At 38.3% G+C, this 21,720-nt stretch overlaps 2 protein-coding genes across 2 annotated transcripts; both read left to right on the top strand.

Moving 5' to 3' along the window:
* The first annotated feature begins 1,482 nt into the window (after positions 1–1,482).
* On the top strand, positions 1,483–3,064 carry LOC114188310. Its single transcript, XM_028076908.1, has 5 exons — positions 1,483–1,716; positions 1,803–1,949; positions 2,016–2,217; positions 2,278–2,460; positions 2,622–3,064. Exons 1-5 carry the CDS (start codon positions 1,483–1,485, stop codon positions 3,062–3,064), a joined length of 1,209 nt encoding a protein of 402 aa, XP_027932709.1.
* Positions 3,065–14,672: 11,608 nt separating this feature from the next.
* LOC114188311 (zinc protease PQQL-like) lies at positions 14,673–20,561 on the top strand (the record flags this gene model as incomplete). Its single annotated transcript, XM_028076909.1, has 10 exons — positions 14,673–14,761; positions 14,867–15,095; positions 15,459–15,706; positions 17,264–17,572; positions 17,617–17,734; positions 17,871–18,008; positions 18,213–18,305; positions 18,727–18,960; positions 19,853–20,023; positions 20,104–20,561. Coding segments are annotated over 10 exons (1,764 nt in total), but the record flags the coding sequence as incomplete, so codon positions are not given.
* Positions 20,562–21,720: the final 1,159 nt, after the last annotated feature.

Here is a 21,720-nt window from a genome sequence, read left to right on the forward strand (position 1 = left end):
TAGGCGACCAGGCAAAGGGTTGAGTGACATGGTCTCTCGCTCAGGCGAGAGGCACTCGCCTAAGTGAGGTCACGAGGAAACCTAGGAGTTTTGAGCGCGATATCTCGCCCAGGCGAGAGGTTTTGAGTTATGAGCGATGGACACTCTCGCCTAGGCGAGAGTCGCTCGCCTAAGCGAGTTCTCGAAGTGCATTGGTGATTTTTGTCTCAAATACTCGTCTAGGCGAGGTCTGTGTGTTGTTTTAGTGAAGCTGTGACTCGCCCAGGCGAGAGGATCTCGCCTAAGCGAGATAACGTGATGATGCCACTATTTTATGCGAGGTGAACTAGCCTAAGCGAGGCTGAGGGCTTAGCTTGGGCGAGAGTCCCTGGCTTAAGCGAGTTTATGCGAATTACTATGGTTATTGTGCTTGTGTGTGATGGTTTGGCTACTTTTTCCTAAGTATAGGAAGTATATGCATGTGGTGTGGTGTTTGGGTTTGAAGGACTAAGTCTAATAGGGATATGGGATGTGCTTGATGGTTAGACACATGATGGGCATGGAACTGGTTGAGTTCCCGTCGGCTACTAATGGGCGAGGAGTCCTTAGTATGGTGATTACATGTGTCGGGCGCACGATGGGCAAGGAACGGTTATGTTCCCATCAGCTACTATTGGGCGAGGAGTCCATAATATGGTGATTGCGTGTGTGCCAAGGTCCAAGTTATGAAGCTTGGATGATTTACTACAAGCGAGGAGTCTGTAGGGCAGGACTATGAGCAGGATAGGCTCATAGGGTTGGACCACGAATGAGTTTGTTTCGTGGGAGCACAATGGAGTCCCAAACCTAGTTCATGTATATGACTCATGAAGGACTATGAGGTCATGGTTGGGTAATTTGACAATTGTGAAATTTTAGTTATGTTATTTTGGGATGGGTGGCATATTTATTTCATGTATTTGTTTATATATATTATGCATAGCTTAGGCTTTCTATGTGTGTGTGGCGATGATCGGATGACTCGTTATCCGGGAGCAGATGATTTGACAGGTGGGTCAGGAGATGCTTAGACTCGGAGCGAGGGATAACTGGGATTTTATTTATCTGTTATTATTTTGATTTTTGAGATAAATATGTAATCCTTTGGGAGCCTTGTGAATATTGTTTTAGTTTTATAAAAATTATGGACTCCTGGTTTTATGATGTGTACATTAAAGTTTTAAATTTCCCGTGTTTTTGGGAAATGGCTTTATATTAAATGCAGTATTTATGTTTATTTCGGATTTTAAATTTTAAATATTAGTAATATTCCTTAGGGATGTTAAAATTGGTATCAGAGCAAAAGTTTTGAAAATATTTTTTAAATATTTTGGGGCTAGTAGGGAATGAGCTTATCAATGTGATTGTTTGTTGTGTGATTGAGTTGAATGTTGAAAAGGTGTGAGTGGTTTTGTTTGACTAAGTGATTAATTTTTGACAGTTGTAATGTGGCGTATCCAGGCTATGGCTGCTAATAGGAGGAGGAGAAGTAGTGGTGTTGATGACATCGCTGAGGCTATTCACCGGATGGTGGATGCGGTGCTGCCACCCGTAGCAGTGCAGCCTAGGATGGCGATTGCACCAATCAGGGTGCCGACCGTGGAGGACTTCTTATGCCACAAGCCAGCTGAGTTCACTAGTAAAGCCTCTCCTGATGAAGCGGATGCATGGCTCCGCAAATGTGAAAAGATTTTTAAGGTGATGAATTGTCAAGATGAGCAGAAACTCCTTTTCGCCACCTATCTGCTGAATGATGACGCTGAGTACTGTGGAGTGGGATGTAGCAGCAGATGCAAACCCGGGAGGAAGAGGTCAATTGGACCAACTTCAGGACTCGTTTCCTGGAGAAATATCTTCCTGACACAGTCAGGCAGGACAAGGAGGCAGAGTTTCTTGCACTACAGCAGGGAGATATGACCGTGCAAGAGCATGTAAACAGGTTTGAGCATCTGGCAAGATATTACTCGCAGAACATTACTGAAGAATGGAAATGTTAGAAGTTTGAGCGAGGACTCAAACATGAGCTTAAGAAAGTGGTGACTCCCTTACGAGAAAGGAGATTTCTCGTCTTAGTGAAACATGCCAAGAGTGTTGAGCATCTAAAGAAGGGCCCTGGTCCAGTTGTGAGCCGACATCAAAAAAATGTCGCTGAGGCTAGGCAGATGAAAAAGCCTTACAGCCGACCACAGACATCTCAGGGTCCCACTTGCTACTAGTGTGGCAGACCCCACCTGAAGAGGAATTTTCCTCAACTGGCAGGTGGAGTAGGAGGGTCAGGCGACCGTCACAAGTGCTTTATATGCAACAAATCGGGACACTTCGCCAACAATTGCCCAAAAAAGAAGAATTTGGGTGTGAAGAAGCCAGCAGCATCACTAGCAGAGAGAGCTAGAGTGTCTACCCAGGTCTTTGCATTGACCTCCACAGAGGCTATTAAATCAGGTAATCTCATTCTCGAACCATGCTTATTGTTGTGTCAGATAGTCTTGGTGTTGTTCGATTCTGGAGCAACACATTCCTTCATTGCTAATGCGTGTGTGGGGAGATTGAATTTGGTGAAATGGATTTGGGGTGTAAGTTGCTTGTTTCAACTCCCTCCTCAGGTCAAGTGGCTACCAGTTCAGTCTGCGTTAGGTGTTCAATGGAAGTGACAGGTCGCAGATTCAAGGTGAACTTGGTATGCTTGCCTTTGGAGGGACTGGATGTAATCTTGGGGATGGACTGGCTGTCTAACAATCACATTATAATTGATTGTGGACGGCACAGTTTGGTATTCCCAGAGCATGAGGGATTGGAGCTAATCTCGTCTCAGAAGGCGATTAATGAAGTGGAAGCTGGAGCCACCTGTTTTATGATAATGGCTCATGTAGAGAAGAATAGCACCGCCGAGAAGATCAGTGTGATTCCTATAGTGGAGGAGTATGTGGATGTGTTTCCAGATGAAATATCAGAGTTGCCACCTAGCAGGGATGTAGATTTCACCATCGATCTTATCCATGGAGCTGGCCCAGTATCCATGGCGCCTTATAGAATGGCACCCGCATAGTTGGCTGAGTTGAAGAAGCAAATAGAAGACTTGCTTGAGAAGAAGTTCATCCGGCCGAGTGCATCACCTTGGGTAGCACCGGTACTATTAGTAAAGAAAAAGGACGGTAGTTCGAGGTTGTGTTGATTATCGTCAGTTGAATAAACTGACTATAAAGAATAAGTATTCGTTGTCGAGGATAGACGATCTGCTGGATCAGCTGAGGGGAGCCGCAATGTTCTCTAAGATTGACTTGAGGTCTGGATATCATCAAATCTTAGTCAAACCAGAGGATATGCAGAAGACGGTGTCCAGGTCACGATACAGTCATTACGAGTATGTAGTGATGTCGTTCGGGGTGACAAATGCTCCTGCCATTTTCATGGACTACATGAACAGAATATTCCAACCGTACTTGGATTAGTTTGTTGTCGTGTTTATTGATGACATATTGATATACTCTGAAAGTGGGGATGTACATGCAGATCATCTAAGAGTGGTGCTGGGAATTCTCAAAGAGCATAAACTGTATGGGAAGTTGTCGAAGTGTGAGTTTTGGCTGGATGAGGTACAATTCTTGGGCCATGTAATCTCAGCCCAAGGCATAGCGGTGGACCAAGCGAAGATTGAGACAATGGTGAAGTGGGAGAGACCACAGACAGTTACTGAGGTGAGAAGCTTCTTGGGTCTGGCGAGTTATTACAAGCGGTTTGTTGAAGGGTTTTCCAAGATGGTGAGTCCATTGACTCAACTCACCAGGAAGGACCAGCCTTTCTCTTGGACAAACGAGTGTGAAGTCTATTTTGAGGACATGAAGAGGAGATTAACCACTGCACCTATACTAGTTATTCTTAACACAACCAAGACGTTTGAGGTGTACTGTGATGCTTCATACCAGGGTCTAGGTTGTGTGTTGATGCAGGAGAAACGGCCTATTGCTTATGCATCTCGTCAACTGAAGGTACATGAGAAAAACTATCCTACACATGACTTGGAATTAGCGGCGGTGGTTTTTGCTCTCAAAACATGGAGGAACTATTTGTATGGGGCTCAGTTTCAGGTATTCAGCGATTATAAAAGTTTAAAGTACTTATTTGATTAGAAGGAGTTGAATATGAGGCAGAGGCGTTGGATGGAATACTTGAAGGATTACGACTTTGAGCTATTATACCACCCTGGTAAGGCTAATGTCGTAGCAGATGCTCTGAGCAGGAAGAAAGCTCATGTGTCGGCCATGATGATTAAGGAGTTGGAGCTGATTGAGAAGCTGCGAGATATGAATCTGGGGTAGGATATGAAGGCAGGTCCAATACGGTGCAGTATGTTGAGGATCACTAATGAGTTCCTGGATGAGGTTTGGGTGGAACAGGGTAAGGATCAGGAACTGCGACATATTATTAGTGAGTTGGGCACAGAGAAGAGAAAGGACTTCAAGATGGGCAGAGATGGTATCCTGTGTTTCAGAGAGAGGGTGTGTGTACCCAGCAGTCGGGTATTGAGGAAGATGCTCTTGGATGAAGGGCATAAGAGTCGTCTTAGCATACATCCAGGTATGACTAAGATGTACAAGGACTTGAAGGCGACTTTCTCGTGGACTGGCATGAAAACTGATGTGGCAGATTATGTAGCATCTTGCTTAGTGTGCCAAAAAGCGAAGATCGAGCATCAAAGGCCAAGTGGTACGTTGAAGCCTCTTGAGATTCCTCAGTGGAAATGGGACAACATTTCCATGGATTTTGTTACATACCTGCCAAGGTCGGTGAGGGGCCATGATTCTATTTGGGTAATAGTGGATAGATTGACAAAGTGCGCTCACTTCTTGCCAATCAATCAGAAGATGTCCCTAGATAAATTGGCGGAGTTGTGTGTTAGGGAGATAGTTAGGTTGCACTGTGTGACTACGAGTATCATCTCAGATAGGGATCCGAGGTTCACCTCGAGATTCTGACAGTCCCTGCAGAACACCTTGGGCACCCAGTTGAGAATGAGTTCGGCATATCATCCCCAAACTAATGGCCAGTCTGAGAGGATCATACAGTCTCTGAAGGACTTATTGAGAACATGTGTTCTGGATCATCTCGGGACGTGGAGTGATGTGCTGCCGCTGGTGAAATTCACTTATAATAATAGCTACCATTCCAGCTTTGGGATGGCACCTTACGAGGCCTTGTATGGCCGGAGATGTCAGACACCTTTGTGCTAGCAGTAGGATGGAGAGTCTGTGGTACTTGGTCCAGAGTTCTTACAACAGACTACTGAGAAAGTGAGGGTAATACAGGATCGGATGCGTGCAACTCAGAGTAGGCAAAAATCCTACGCAGATAAGAGGAGGAGGCCACTTGAGTTTGAGGCTAGTGACCACGTGTTCCTCCAGGTTACACTTACAACAGGTATTGGGAAAGCATTTAAGTCGAGGAAGTTGACTCCTCGATTCATTGGGTCGTATCAGATTACGAGGCGAATTGGACTGGTGGCGTACGAGATTGCATTGCCACCTCACTTGGCAAACCTGCACAATGTCTTCCACGTATCACAGTTGAGAAAGTATGTGGCGGATCCTACTCATGTGGTGGAGCAGGATGATGTTCAGGTGAGTAAGAATCTGACTTTGGGAGTTGGACCAGTGAGAATTCTAGATTCTCAAGTCAAACAACTCAAAGGGAAGGAGATTCAGACTGTGAAGGTTCTCTAGGACGAGGCAACCCAGGAGATGACTTGGGAGATGGAGGATCTTATGAGGAAGTCTTATCCTCACCTCTTTGCTGGTAAATCCTATTTTGAGGACGAAAACTTTTAAAGGTGGGGGAATTGTAAGACCCGTGAAAATTAATTAATTAAATAATTAATTAATAAATAAATGCGGGTAGAAAGTGCCCTTATGGCGTTAATTATTATTTGATGTGACGTGAAAAAGTACTAGCTCAAATGGTTGAGAGTACTGTGATTGTGTGAGAGGACTTGGGTTCGAGTCCTATGTATGCCAATTATGTGTTGTTGTTTTATTATTGTTTTTTAATAATATGTATGAGTATGGAATTGGTAATGTAAACTTATATTGATTGGGGTGTATCACAAAATGTGAATTGGCATAGTGGATGTGCTTTGGCATTATGAGTGAAGGGTCACGAGTTCAAACTTTGGTAGACAGAACTTAACCTTTATTTTTACTAAATTTTGCTTGGAATGAATGTGGAAAGGTAGAGAGAACCTAGCAGAATGGGGCAGCCAAGAGGGTTGGAAAAACCACCATATAATTAACATTGAAGAGGAATTAAAACCACAATTAAGCCCAATTTCGTTTTAGTTTTTAAAACCCATCCTAAAGACACTTATAAAAGCCAAATTTTAGGTAAAGGGAAGGGTTTTGGCAGTGTGGTGAACTGGTATAGAGAGGAGCACGAGATTGAGCGTGTGAGTTGAGTTTTGGGTAAGCAAGAAGGCAATTGTGGATCAAGGGTCCTGTTGGTCTCAACTTTGATCACTAATTTCAGGTTAGGGGAGTTGTCTTTGTGCATGTAAATTCACTAATTTGTGTGCTATGATTCTGGAATTATTGGCTTTCTCACGTGAATTCTAAAAGATGTACATTTTCGTATCCTATGTACTGTGAATGTAAATTAGTTGGTTTGATATTTGGGTGCAAAGTCTTTTGTGCTTATATTGGGTATAATGAGGGTTTTGGTATGGAATTTGGTAAGGATGACTCAATCTCGAATTGGGGTAATATGAATGGATGAAATAACATGATTGATGTTTGCTAGCCAATGTTTTATGTTGGGCAATGATCGAATTTTGTTTTGGTATGTTTTTGGTGTGAATTGGGCAAGGTTGGGGTGGATTGAGTGCGTGAACAGACTTGAAACCCTGCAAGTCTCGTCCAAGTAGGTCCACCTCGCCTAAGCGAGAGTTGTAGAGTCTCACTTTTGGTTCTGGTTCATGGTTATCGCCTGGGCGACCAGGAAAAGGGTTGAGCGACATGGTCTATCGCTCAGGCGAGAGGCACTCGCCTAAGCGAGGTCACGAGGAAACCTGGGAGTTTTAAGCGCGATATCTCGCCCAGGCGAGAGGTTTTGAGTTCTGAGCAATGGACAGTCTCGCCTAGGCGAGAGTGGCTCGCCTAAGCAAGTTCTCAAAGTGCATTGGTGATTTTTGTTTAGAATACTCGTCTAGGCGAGGTTTGTGTGTTGTTTAAGCGAAGGTGTGTCTCGCCCAAACTAGAGGATCTCGCCTAAGCGAGATAACATGATGATGCCACTATTTTAAACTCGCTTAGGCGAGGTGAACTAGCCTAAGCACTCGCCTAAGCGAGGCTGAGGGCTTAGCTTGGGCAAGAGTCCCTGGCTTAAGCGAATTTATGCGAATTACTATGGTTGTTGTGCTTGTATGTGTTGGTTTCGCTACTTTTTCCTAAGTATAGGAAGTATATGCATGTGGTGTGGTGTTTGGGCTTGAAGGACTAAGTCCAATAGGGGTCTGGGATGTGCTTGATGGTTGGACACATGATGGGCATGGAACTGGTTGAGTTCCCGTCGGCTACTAATGGGCGAGGAGTCCTTAGTATAGTGATTACATGTGTCGGGCGCACGATGGGCAAGGAACGGTTATGTTCCCATCAGCTACTATTGGGCGAGGAGTCCATAATATGGTGATTGCGTGTGTGCCAAGGTCCAAGTTATGAGGCTTGGATGATTTACTACAAGCGAGGAGTCTGTAGGGCAGGACTATGAGCGGGATAGGCTCATAGGGTTGGACCACGAATGAGTTTGTTTCGTGGGAGCACAGTGGAGTCCCCAAACCTAGTTCATGTATATGACTCATGAAGGACTATGAGGTCATGGTTGGGTAATTTGACAATTGTGAAATTTTAGTTATGTTCTTTTGGGATGGGTGGCATATTTATTTCATGTATTTGTTTATATATATTATGCATAACTCACCTTTTCTGTGTGTGTGTGGCGATGATCGGATGACTCGTTATCCGGGAGCAGATGATTTGACAGGTGGGTCAGGAGATGCTTAGACTCAGAGCGAGGGATAGCTGGGATTTTATTTATATGTTATTATTTTGATTTTTGAGATAAATATGTAATCCTTTGGGAGCCATGTGAATGTTGTTTTAGTTTTATAAAAATTATGGACTCCTGGTTTTATGACGTTTACATTAAAGTTTTAAATTTCCCATGTTTTTGGGAAATGGCTTTATATTAAATGCGGTATTTATGTTTATTTCGGATTTTAAATTTTAAATATTAGTAATATTCCTTAGGGATGTTACATAGGACACTAAGCACCAACCTCAAGTGTTCTGCATTTTCCTCCTGAGTCATGGAATAGATAAGTATGTCGTCTATGAAGACTACGACAAACTTATCCAAAAATTGTCTGAAAATCCTGTTCATGTAGTCCATGAACACCGCTGGAGCATTGGTCACACCAAAAGGCATAACCATGTACTCATAGTGTCCACATCGAGACCGGAAGACCGTCTTCTGCACATCATCAGCCTTCACTAAAATCTGGTGGTATCCCGACCGCAAATCAATTTTTGAGAACACCGACGACCAATGCAACTGATCCATCAAGTCGTCAATTCTCGGAAGGGGATACTTGTTCTTGATGGTCATCTTGTTTAACTGCTTGTTGTCCACATACAAACGTGAACTTACATCCTTCTTCTTCACCAACATCACTGTGCTCCCCAAGGCGAAGTACTGGGTCGTATGAACTGTTTTCCCAGTAGCTCCTCTATTTGACTCTTGAGTTCCACCAACTTCGTTGGAGCCATACGATACGGAGCCATTGACACTAGACCGGTTCCTAGCACCAGATCAATAGTGAACTCCACCTCTTTACTAGGCGGCAACCCTGACACTTCTTCTGAAAACACATCCTCAAACTCGTGCACAACCGGTATCATTGACGTTTCTCCTCTTTTCTCTACCTCTAAATGCGTAAAAACTATGTAGCATTGTGCGCCATCTTGCAACTCCTTCATAACCCCTTGCGATGATAACAACTCAGGCTCCTTGAGTCGGGAAACAACAACCTTTTCTCTCGGCAATCTATAAGAATGCGATTTCCGGAGAGCCAATCCATCCCTAAGATTACCTCCAACTCTTGTAGAGGCATGCATATCAGATTCACCTTGTATCTGGGCCCTTCCACCTCCACTGAACACTTAGCACATAAGGACAACATCCTAACCAAACTCGACGTCGTAGTAGATACCACAAGCTCACACTGTAGCTCACACACCGGTAGACCTAGACGTTTCACACAAGAATCTAACACAAAGGAGTGTGTCGCTCCAGAATCATACAATACACAACAATCCTTTCCAGCTATTACACAATGACCCATAACAAGATTACCTGAGCTTGCAACCTCTGCTCTTGTCATAGCGTAGACTATGTTTGTCGCCTAAGGCCTGTTGCCTCTGTTCCTCTACTGGTGTTGAGTAGCGGTCTGAACTGGAGGTTGTGTTAGTGCCCTAGCAAGGAAGGGACAGTCCTTACCAAAGTGGCCCTCTTTGCCATAGTTGTTACATAGGTGATAACCCTTCATACGTGGGCAAACGCTCCTCAGATGAGGGCTCCCACACTGGAAACACTAGACCCTACCCTGCTGCGAACGGAAGTTCCTAGACCCCTGGGACTGATGGTGAGTGTCAACACCCAATTTCGTCTGGGTAAATGCATTTGTTTTGTTAAAAAAATAATAATAAAAAATAATAATATATAAAATAATAATAATAATAAATAATAAAATAAAATAAAAAATATGTTTTGATTGATGGTAGGTTTTTTTAACTTTAATTCTACCATGGGAAAAAAAGAAAAAAAAAAGAAGTAAAAACCAAGAGAAGGGAGAATGTAATTTTTTTAATTATCACATGCTTTTCATGAGCCCAAATGTTTTGTACATATTTTCACCCCCACTGTTTGCTATTTACACTCTTCACATGATATGTCAGAAAATGACGTTTCATAATTTCTATTTTTAGAGAAGGGTATAATAATAGGAGCAATATTCTTTTATAATAATTTGAATAAATATTCTGCATTTACACTTATGTGATGTGTCTCTTTGCATTGTCAGCCTGGGAAGGTATTATTTTAAATAGAAGCAAATATTCCCAATAATAATGCTTTTAGAGAATGGTACGATTTTAATAGTTAAAAGAAAATATTTTTGGTAATAATTAGAATCAATTGTATGAAAAATATGTTATGATTTGATCACGATCTTTATGTGACGGAAAATATGATTCTAGTAATTACAAGCAATATTTCGTTAATAAATATAATCAACACCGTGGATATTATGCGACTATTTAATATGTTTCATCAAGACCAATTCCTTCCTCATATATTTTATTATAACTAAAAGACTAGGATTTCAGGGGTATCCCAACAGGCCTATATAAGCACAAAATTTCTCCAATGCAAGACGGAAAAAGAATTCATGATTATCGGAGCATGTGCAAAAGGGGTCATCTTAAGGTAAATTCTTTTTGCTCCTAATCCTATTCATGATTCTCTTATAATATCAAATGTATGGTCGTTTGAACTGTTGTATGATTAAATGTGTTTGGGGTTCTCATGTTAGATAATTTTGGATAAATAAAAAGGGGTGCTCAACCTTTCTCTTTCCCTTTATTTTTATCTTGATAAATAAAAAGGTTTCTTTCGTAGGCTTTAATTCTCTCTAAAAAAAGGAATAATAATAAATAAAATAAATAAAAATTTTTTTTTCTTTTATATAAGTTTTGAATGTCATGTCAAACTCAGACTTGCTTGGTACTCAAAACATTCCTTCATATACTTTTAATTATTTTTTAAAAAAACATTAATAATAAAAAAATAGAAATTATAAAATCATTTTTAAATATCATGTCAAGGTTAGCCCTTAATGGGATCCAGGCCTCCTACTACTCTCACCACTTGAGTTAGTACGCTCTATGTGAGACTAACTAACTCTTTAGAGTGTCAAGATGCAATCCTTACCTTGAATCCTTACTAAATTATATAGATGGGGCACTACCATGAACTCCCACTAACAGGGGTCATGGAATTACGTCTTGACCAACTAAGGCACCACCATGAGGTCTCACCTAGAGGCTCTTGGAATTATGCCCTAACCAATGAGGCACCACCACGAAACTATCGTGGAATTACGTCCTAACCACATACAAATCATGTTTCACCAACCAAGTAGGTACTTATCATGCATACCAATCTCATGCCAAACTCTATAACCAACCTTCATTCATATTCCATACCAAAACCATACCAAACTCATCATATTCAATCCATGAACCAATTCCATACATGCACATCACTCATTCCATACTTTTAACATATTAATTCACCCAAACTTGTGGCAAACATACAGGGACAAAGGAGAAAACATAATCAATACGCAGTCTTGCCCAGCTCCTCGCTTAGACAGAAAGGTCTCGCTCAGGCGAGAGGGTCCTCTCGCTCAGGCGAGAGGGTCCTCTCGCTCAAGCAAGCTCCTTTCGCCTAGGCGAGAGCTCAAAAAAGGGAACAGTGGCTTCCTGCGATCTCTTGCTTAGGCGAGCCCTTCTCGCCTGAGCGAGGCTGCACCTCGCTCAAACCATACAATAGTGAAATAGTAGTAAATGAAGCAGAAAAACGTAACACACAGGTGAACCCTAGCTTCCCTTACTTGGAAGGGGTTGGCAAAGGGCTTCGACACCAGAGTCAACGAAACCAGCAGCTTCAAGAGCGGACTCGAGAGCTGAGAATAGTGACAAAGGAAGAATAACGAGGTTACTATAGTGAACCCAACAGAAACCACGAAAACTAACTTAGAAAGAGAAGAGCACGGTTCAAGAACATACTTACGTGAAGGGTGAACGAAGTTGAACTAGCTCGAATGGGACAGAGGGACAAACCCTAACAGAGGTTCCGTGGAGAGAAAAGGGAGAGTTAGGGCACTGATTTTTCAGAGTGAGCTGCAAATGACGGACCTTGGCTGCTTTAGGGGCCTTGGCACCCTATGGACTAATCTTTAGGCCCAACAGTGTGGCAGCCCTTAAACATAGGACACTAAATAAAAGTGGGCCTTATAGTATGAAAGTTATGGTGAAGTATTATAATGAAGTATTTACTTAATTTTTAGTGAAGTATTTACTTAATTTTTAAGTTTTTAAAAATTTTGAGATTTTTAATTTAGCTCTTATTAAATTTTTTTATCTATCAAATACTTAATACTTCATGTTTATATTTTTTAACTGAATTTTATCATATATTTTTTAACTAAATAGTATGACTATATTCTTGTTGTACTTTAATTATTTGTTGTTAAAAAGTATAAAATTTTATAATTAATATAAAATAACATCTTGATTAATATAAATGTAAGTGTTTTTAATTTTGTTTTTCTTAAAAGTATTTCAATTAAAATAATAATATCTTAAACTATGATGTATCAATAATAATTTATGATGTTTTATCGATATTTATTAAAAAATATCTAATCAATAAAACACAATAATACTTTTATAATAATAATAATAATAATAATTTATAAATTCTTATATTAACAACGATTAATATATATATTTTTTAATTTAGATGTATACAATATCAATTGTATATTTATCATATTTTTAAGAATTATTATAGACTTTTTAATATGCATATATTACATATCGTATCTTATTATTTTAATGCATCATAATTGTTATCACAACAATAAATAAACAAAATTAAAAAAAATAACAATCAAACGGCTCTAATAACATAAAAGTTAAAGAACAAAGCGTTAATTAAAAAAGCATTAAAAAAGTTATGTACTCAACATAAAACAAAAAAATTTAATAAAAATCCAATTAAAATTATTAAAATGAGAGTCTTGAATCATATATATATATATATATATATATATATATATATATATATATATATATTTATTGTACCTATTTTATTTTAAAACATGCATACTAGATATTAATGAGGCAAAATAGATAAGAAAAAAAATAGTTTATTGGCAACAATAATTCAAAGAAAGTTTTTCCCTTCAAACATATGAATGTCTTACACGTTTATCCACATCGAAACCAACCTTTGTGGTATCAACATGACATGTGAAATTCCTGATCTCACTAAAATATAATTTAATAATATGAATGGTAAAGGAGAGATTTTTTTTTCTTTTTGAACTATCACGTTTTTCTCCATCTTTAAAACAACCAAGTGCATCTTTATACACCAAGAGGAACTAGGAACCGCACACCCCATATAATGTTGGTTGTATGGCCCACTTATTATTATGCCCAATGTTTAAGGGCTGCCCAATCTGTTAGGCATAAGGTTGGTCCATAGGGTACTCAAAACCCCTAAAGCAACCCTAGCCACAACAAGAAAAATTCTATTTAGCTACAGAAATTAGTGAAAAAAAATATTAGTAGCTAATCCCTCTCTAATTTGAGAGGAAATAACGAAAAAAAATTGTAGCGGGTCTGTAGCAAAATAGCTACAAATTCACCTAAACATTTATTTGTAACTAATTTCTCATTAATTTGCGAGGAAATAACGAAAAAAAAAAACGGTAGCGTGTCTGTAGCAAAATAGCTACAAATTCACCTAAACATCTATTTGTAACTAATTCCTCACTAATTTGCGATAAAATAGCAAAGAAATAAAATTGTAGTCAGTTGGTAGCAAAATAACTACAAATTTACTACAAAATATGTTTGTAGCTAATCTTTCTCAATTAAAATTATTTTAAATTTTAGTATAAAAATATATTTTTTAATTTAAATATTAAAAATTATTTTTAGTTTAAATATTTTTAATTATTTTTAAATTAAGTATTTAAAAGTTATTTTAAATTTTAACATTTAAAAATTATTTTAAATTTTAATATTTTAAAATTACTTCTAATTTAAATTGCAAAATTATTTTTAATTTAATTATTATAAATTATTTTTAATTTAAATATTTTGAATTACTTTTAATTTAAATATTTTAAATTTATTTTTTAAAATATAGTATTATATATTAAAATGTAAATGATAAATATAAATATTAATAAATTAATTAAAATATATAATAAAATAACAGAAAATGATTTTGTTATTAATCCATAACTAACAAATAGAAATTATATTTAAAATATTATTCTGAGAAAAATAAATTTACGAAAAACAATAAAAAACTAATATATTAATAGATTATCAAGATATACTTTATTATATATAAATTAATTTTTTATTTATAAATATCATTTTTTTAAATGTAAAATAACATTTACCTAGTATAATTTTTTTAGAAATTAAAAATTAGAAATATATGAAAACTTGTAATTCGTAAAGTAACGTCAGCAACAGTATTCCCTCACTTTAGGCTTTTCAAATAAAAAAAAAAAGTATGGGATAATTGGTGGAATCAACAATAGTGAAATATCTCAAAGAGGGATTGTTTTTCTTCTTCCAAACTCATTAAATGTAGCATTCAACTTTTCCGATTCAAATTTCCTCCATTTGAATCCGCTCATACATTGCTTCTTCTACTCCCAACTTTTCCTTCCTTCGCCATTTTCTCATTCTGGATCAATCTCATTGTTGTTCATTGTGGGTTCACTTCCTCCTAATTGGTAACTTACTCTCGACAATGGCTTTCGCTACTATGTTCGTTGCAATTCCAAGCCTCGCATGAGAGCCGCTCTCGCTCTCGCCGTCAGGGCTGGGTAACTGATAACCTAACCTAGCCTAACATAATTATCCATTCATATATTCTGTGTATTACGAATCATTCAATGTTGAATTGTTGATTGTGAAATCGGTTATGGTAGATCAGTTCTCGAAGAGGAGGAGGATGAACGCGGAATTGCTCACATTGTTGAACACCTCGCGTTCAGTGCCACCAAGAAATACACCAATCACGACATCGTAAAATTCCTCGAGAGTATTGGAGCTGAATTCGGGGCCTGTCAGAACGCCGTGACCTTTACCGACGATACAGTTTACGAGCTCTTGGTTTCGGTCGACAAGCCAGAGCTGCTGTCTCAGGCCATTTCAGAGGTCTCGATTAGAATTGTGTTATGCTCTATTTGGATAACTCTGTTTTGTTGTTCTAGTTTTTTGTAATTGGATTGTTCTGTGTTTGTAGATAAGTTTCGAAGGATGACTTGGCGAAAGAGAGAGGAGCTATCTTGGAAGAGTATAGGGGAAGCAAAAATGCCACGGGGCGGCTGCAGGATTGATAGGAACAGAAAAAAAGAATCTTGAATTGGAGGTCAGGATCAATCCTCCTTAAGAGAGAGAAAAATATTCTGAAAATTATCTTCTGTCTTATTCATATGAGCATTACAATGCTTATATAAGGTGAACCATAACAGAATTGTAACAGAGAGCAAATAACAACTTTCACTCAATGAATGACAGCTGTCTACTAATAGATTTGGTGAATATTTAGTGTTCGTAGTCCTCCCAATTAAAGGGTCGTTTGGTGATGCGTTTAGGCCTAACTCCTTCATCATTTTGAGGCCCATTCTTCGTCAAATTGGGTTCATCCTCAACATTAATAACAGCTTCAGTACTTATTGGGTTGTGGTTCCTATCATTCGCCACCGAAAGACACCTTGTCCTCAAGGTGATAGTGAGCTGATAACAAATCCCACGACTCCCAAGTGGTATTTTCTGGTGGGAGACCGTGCCATTGAACAAGAACTAGATGGCGAGGGGGTACAACAAAATCATCCCATTTGGAATCCAAAATGGAAAGTGGCTGAATGAGCAACCGATCATCCGAGAACATCGGAGGAGGAGGAAGTGGGCCTCGATGTGGTTTGAGCATAGAGCAATGAAATACTGGGTGAATCTTGGCAGAATCTGGTAAGGCCAAACGATAAGCAACAGGACCAATGGCTTTAACAATTTCAAAAGGACCGTAGTAGCGCTTCCCAAGCTTCTGATATCGAGAACCAGAAACGGACAATTGTCGATATGGACGAAGTTTGACGTACACCCATTCACCAACTTTGTAAGAGACAACACGGCGATGAATGTCAGCAAAATGTTTCATAGATCGTTGTGCTTTGTTAAGTTGACGGTTCAAATAAGCGATCAGATCTTCGCAAGATGATAATAAGGAGTCAACAGCTTCAACGAAAGACGAGCCCGAGAGGTAATGAATGATGGTTGAAGGAGGTTTTCCATATGTGGCCTGATAGGGAGAAATACCAATAGTGGAATGGGTGGCAGTGTTATAGCACCACTCGGCAAGGCTAGAAACTTGGTCCATTGAGATGGATTATTATGAACAAAAGCACGAAGATATTGCTCAAGAATACGATTCAAGACCTCAATTTGACCGTCACTTTGAGGATGGTACGCAGTACTCATTTGAAGTTTGGTGCCATTAAGTCGGAATAGTTGTTACCAAAAATGACTGATAAAAATGGGGTCTCGATCAGAGATCAAACTTTTAGGAAAGCCATGAAGTTTGCAAACCATGTCTAGAAAAAGTTGGGCAACTTTGCTTGCTGTAAAGTGTGCTGGAAGAGTGCCAAAATGAGCCCCTTTTGTGAATCGATCAACCACTACGAGAATCACAGAAAAACCCGAAGAAGAAGGAAGACCGGTGATAAAATCAAGGGCAAGATCCTCCCATGGAGCAGAGGGTGGTGGTATAGGTTGAAGTAAACCAGTGGTTTTCTGAGCAATATATTTGGTTTGTAAGCATGTAGAACATTCAGAAATGAAACGTTGAACATCCTTTCGCATTCCCGGCCAAATAAAATTTGCGGACAGGCGACTAAGAGTTTTTGCGACACCCATATGACCGCCGAGAGGAGATGCGTGGAACTCAGCCAAGAGGAGGGGAATGAAAGAGCAACTTTTTGGTACCCAAATGCGTCCCTTGTGAAGTATTAAACTATTAACAGTCTTGTAGTCCTGATAAGAATCCGGGGACATAGATATTTGTTGGCACAAGGTGTTAAATTCCTCCAAAGTAGCTAATTCCTTCTTCAGATCATCAAGGAATTGGAATTGTGGAATAGAGAGGATCCAATGGGCGGAAGCCATATCAGGATTGTGAATACGTGAAAGAGCATCAGCGACAAAGTTGTGTTTTCCGGCCTTGTATTTAATTGTGTAGTCATATCTGAGAAGTTTAGCCGAATAGACATGTTGCTCCGAGGTTTGGATAGCTTGGTTCATCAAATCCTTTAAACTGCGATGATCAGTGAGGATGAAAAAAGGGTGACCCAAAAGGAATTGGCACCAACGCTTGACTGCAGTAGTGATAGCGTGAAGTTCCCGAATATAAGTGGAGGAGCGCAGAAGCTTGGGACAAAATTGTTTGCTGAAATAAGCGATAGGGTGGTCATGTTGAGACAAGACAGCACCCATGCCAAAACCAGAGGCATCTGTTTCAACAAAAAATGGAGAGGTGAAATCTGGGAGGGCGAGGACAGGAGCTCTGGTCATAGCACGTTTAAGAGCCTCAAAGGCCATCTGCGCATCGAAGCTCCACTGGAAGTAGTCCCTGCGAAGTAAAGAGGTCACATGAAAAGCAAGTTTAGCATAATCCTTAATGAAACGACGATAAAACCCCGTTAGGCCGAGAAATCCACGTAGGGATTTTTGAGAAGATGGTGTGGGCCATGCAAGGTTCAAAGGATGCTCATTGGATGTTGATGATGGAAGGTTCAAAGGTGCCTTTATTCAAGACTTGCGACTTGTTATATTATTATCCAATGTTGATTAAAATGGTTAGAACATGTGATTGCAGTTTGGGGAATTGTTTTATATCGATTGGTGTTATTTCATGAAATGTTGAATGTATTGCAGTATGCTGAACGGCTGCCAATTGGCCTAGAGAAAGTGATTCGGACGGTTTCTTCAGAGACTGTGAAGCATTTTTACAAGAAGTGGTACCATTTATGCAATATGGCAGTGATAGCAGTTGGAGATTTTTCTGATACGCAGGTGCTTTATTTATTCACATTTGTATACCAGTTATTAGCCTATTATATGGATACAATTTCTGTCCTTATAGATTTTGAAATGTGAATTATTCTGTGTAACAATTATTATGACTATTTTGGTTTTTCTTCCAGTTAAATTATGTTTAGGAAATCACATTCAAAATCTCGATCCCTCCCCTGTCTTCAAATTAGGCATGTTGTGCAGGAATTGGAATATTCAAATATTGGAGCTACCGAGCTGGTACTGTCAAATGGCATGCAAATATGTTACAAGCGTACAGACTTTCTTGATGACCAGGTTCCAATCCTCTTAGGCATTGCTTATCAAATTTATCATGCTTCATACTTCATAATAGACATTGACCTACTTCTGTACCAATCTGGTTACATTATCGATTTACAGCTTGCTTCAGATTTTGTTAAATTATATGGCATGACCCTAATAGAGTATAATTATGATATTTAAACCTAGGGTTTTCATCTACAGATCTAATTCAACACATCACAAAAAAATTCCAACGCAAAACGCCCTAAACAAATAATTGATTTTTTGAGGCACCTTATGCTGCATGTAGTCCAAGAGATTTAAGTTTCCTGCCTTTTACTAATTCAAAATTTAAATTAGCATACACATGCACTTATTAGGCATCAGCTAATGGTGAATTTAGAATTTTAACATTAATAATTATCATTTCTAATATATAGATGTGGTTTAACAGGTTATCTTCACTTGGTATTCATATGAGGGTTTATCTGAACTCGCAGAGAGTGAATACTTCTCTTGTTCGATGAGACCAACCATTGCTGGGGAAATTGGTGTGTTTGGTTATAGACCATTTGTCCTAATGGATATGCTTGCTGGCAAGAGAGCTGAAGTTGGTACCAAGATTGGTGCATATATGAGAACTTTTTATGGTGATTGTTCACCTTCAGACCTAGAAACAGCTTTGCAGGTACATTTGATATAATTAACAAAAAAATTCCTTTCCTTTCTTGATTTGATGGCAATATAAAGTTGTAGTATGTAGTTGCTCGCAAAAATGCAAGCACATAAAAAACTATTATTAAATCATACATCACCTGTTTATGTTTTAAAGCTGGAAGCAAGCATTTTTACTTTTAACTTAGTATGTAGTAATAATCTTGTTCTTAATTCCTGATAATATTTCTCTTTTTTTTCATCCATTTATAATATGGACTAGACATATCATATGTATATATATATTTTTGGATTTAACTTCAATATATCAATACCTTCTTTTTTTTCAAGTTAAGGATTTTTTTCTCATTTTCTTATTTTATGATATGCCCTAATGCCATGTGATTCCAGCTAACTTCTATTTTTACTAAAAGGCTTTTTCTGCTTTTGATTCTGTTGGTAGTAATAGAATTTGCTGAGATACTATAAATATATTTGGTAAATTAGGAAAATTAAGATTTTTACTTTCACCTGCGAATACCTGTATAAAAATCAAAGTACAACATACCTGCAATGTGTTACCCACTGCCCACTGAGTATCTACGGGTGTGAATGTGCTCTTTTTGCCATTCATAGTTAGTGCTAATTAATTCATAAACAGGGGAGAGTGACGATGGAAGATGCCTTAACTAGAAGAACTTTTTCAAAACAAGAACCCTAGGAAGAGAATTCTTTGAAAAATTTGACGGTTTTGTTATTAATAGTGAAAAAGTAAAATTAAATAACAAGTAAGCAGGCCTTAATATTTCTTTTCTTTTCTATTATGTATTATTAACTCATACCCCGATTCCACTATTATATGTTATGCACGCTAATCTTCTTTCTACCTATTCTGATGATATTTGTTTATTTCTTACATATTCTAGCTTGTGCTTGTCTATCAGCTGTTTACAACAAATTTAACACCAGGTGAAGAAGATGTCAAAATAGTTATGCAGATGGTTGAAGAAGCGGTATCTGCTCAAGATAGGGATCCATACATTGCTTTTACAAACCGTGTAAAAGAGCTTAACTATGGCAACTCTTATTTTTTCCGGGTATGACTACTTTCTGACAACAATTAAACCATTGACGGAATGATCTACTTTTGACTTTCAGCATATTCTTTGTTTTGCAGCCTATTAGAAAAAGTGACCTACAAAAGGTTGATCCTCGGAAAGCTTGTGAATTCTTCAGTACATGTTTCAAAGATCCATCAACTTTTATTGTTGTGATTGTTGGAAACATTGATCCACGAACCCAAAACTTATGAAGGCACAAGCAGAAATGCAAGCATTTATGCAACAACAAATGCAAGAGCAAATACAATCTTTTAAGAGAGAATTGTTGTCTGCATTGAAGAAACAAGAATGAAGACATGCCTCAAAGAACCCAAAACTTTGTTTGTCTTTTAATTGTGTTAATGCATTACTTTTTGTTGATACCCTCCAATGCTTTTGTGTCCTAAAACTATTATACATTGGTGAAAACTTTTATGTTGTTTTGTACTGTTGGATGGATATACTTTGATCATTGTAGGATTGATTATCTATCTTTTTTTAAATAGGTATTGCAAATATCGGAGGTATTTAGACATTTTTTGTGAATAATTTATTTTCTGTCTTCTTTTTTTATCATGGGCATAGGTTTATGGACATGACTCATAATAGATAGTGAATAACAATTAAGTAATTGCAATTAACAAAATAATATTTATAGGAGATTAATAGAATTTCAATAAATTAACTAATCAATTGTGATACAAATTAGTGATAAAAGAATTGCAACAAATTAGCTACGGATTAGCGAGAAAAAAATTATAACAAATTAGTTACAGATTAGCTACGGATTAGTGACAAAAGAATTGCGACAAATTAGCTACGGATTAGCGGGAAAAAAATTGCAACAGATTAGCTACCGATTAGCGAGAACAAAATTGTGACAAATTAGCTACAGATTAGCGACAACAAAATTGAGACAAATTAGCTACGGATTAGCAACAACAAAATTGCGACAGATTAGCTACGAATTAGCTAGAAATTTTATAACTTTTTCATTTCAATTAAAGATGGAATAGAGAGGGATTAGCTATGAATTAACTACGAATTAGCTAAAAATTTTAAAACTTTTTCATTTCAATTAGAGAGGGAATAGAGAGGGATTAACTATGAATTAGCTACAGATTAGCTACGAATTTTTCCCTCTCTAATTAGCTACCTGTATTTAGCAATTTGATAGGTAATCTGTCGCAAAACATTTTAGCTACGAATTAGCTACGAATCAGCTACGAAATGTTTCGTAGCTAATATATAAATTTTTTTTTAGTGAACACTCTCATTCTTGTGTTTTGCAGAAAACAAACCAGCTCACTTCCTCCCATTTGAACTGCCTACAGAGCTTTGCTAGGGTTTGGGTCCCATTCGTCTTCAAGCTAGCTCAACCTCATTTTCGCTTCACGTAAGTTGGTCTTCAACCCATATCCTCTCTTCTCTAGTTTTTTTTTTCGTGATTCCAGTTAGTGTTTCCAGCTCACAAATCTACTCCTGGAGTTGTCGTACTCTTTTGCTTAGGTGTCAGGATATTCTGCTAGCATTCTCCAAGTAAGGGAAGCTAAGGTTTTCTTATTTATTTTGATTTTATGCCTGCCTTGCTTCTGTTTCATTATTGTATGGCTTGGTTACTGCTTTGTGTGATTGGGATTCTGTTTAAACATTTTTCGGTTCGAATGCTTGAGTGTTGCACGCGAGAATAGTGG

The sequence above is a fragment of the Vigna unguiculata genome, chromosome 6, assembly GCF_004118075.2.
Source record: "Vigna unguiculata cultivar IT97K-499-35 chromosome 6, ASM411807v1, whole genome shotgun sequence".
Taxonomy (NCBI): Eukaryota; Viridiplantae; Streptophyta; class Magnoliopsida; order Fabales; family Fabaceae; genus Vigna; species Vigna unguiculata.

What these genes read in the sequence shown, in the direction of transcription:
- LOC114188310 (XM_028076908.1), top strand. Translation starts at nt 1,483, where the DNA reads ATGGCTGCTAATAGGAGGAGGAGAAGTAGTGGTGTTGATGACATCGCT. An exon ending in AATGTGAAAAGATTTTTAAG is followed by an intron (nt 1,717 to 1,802) that starts GTGATGAATTGT and finishes AGTGGGATGTAG; the next exon opens with CAGCAGATGCAAACCCGGGA. An exon ending in ATATGACCGTGCAAGAGCAT is followed by an intron (nt 1,950 to 2,015) that starts GTAAACAGGTTT and finishes TGGAAATGTTAG; the next exon opens with AAGTTTGAGCGAGGACTCAA.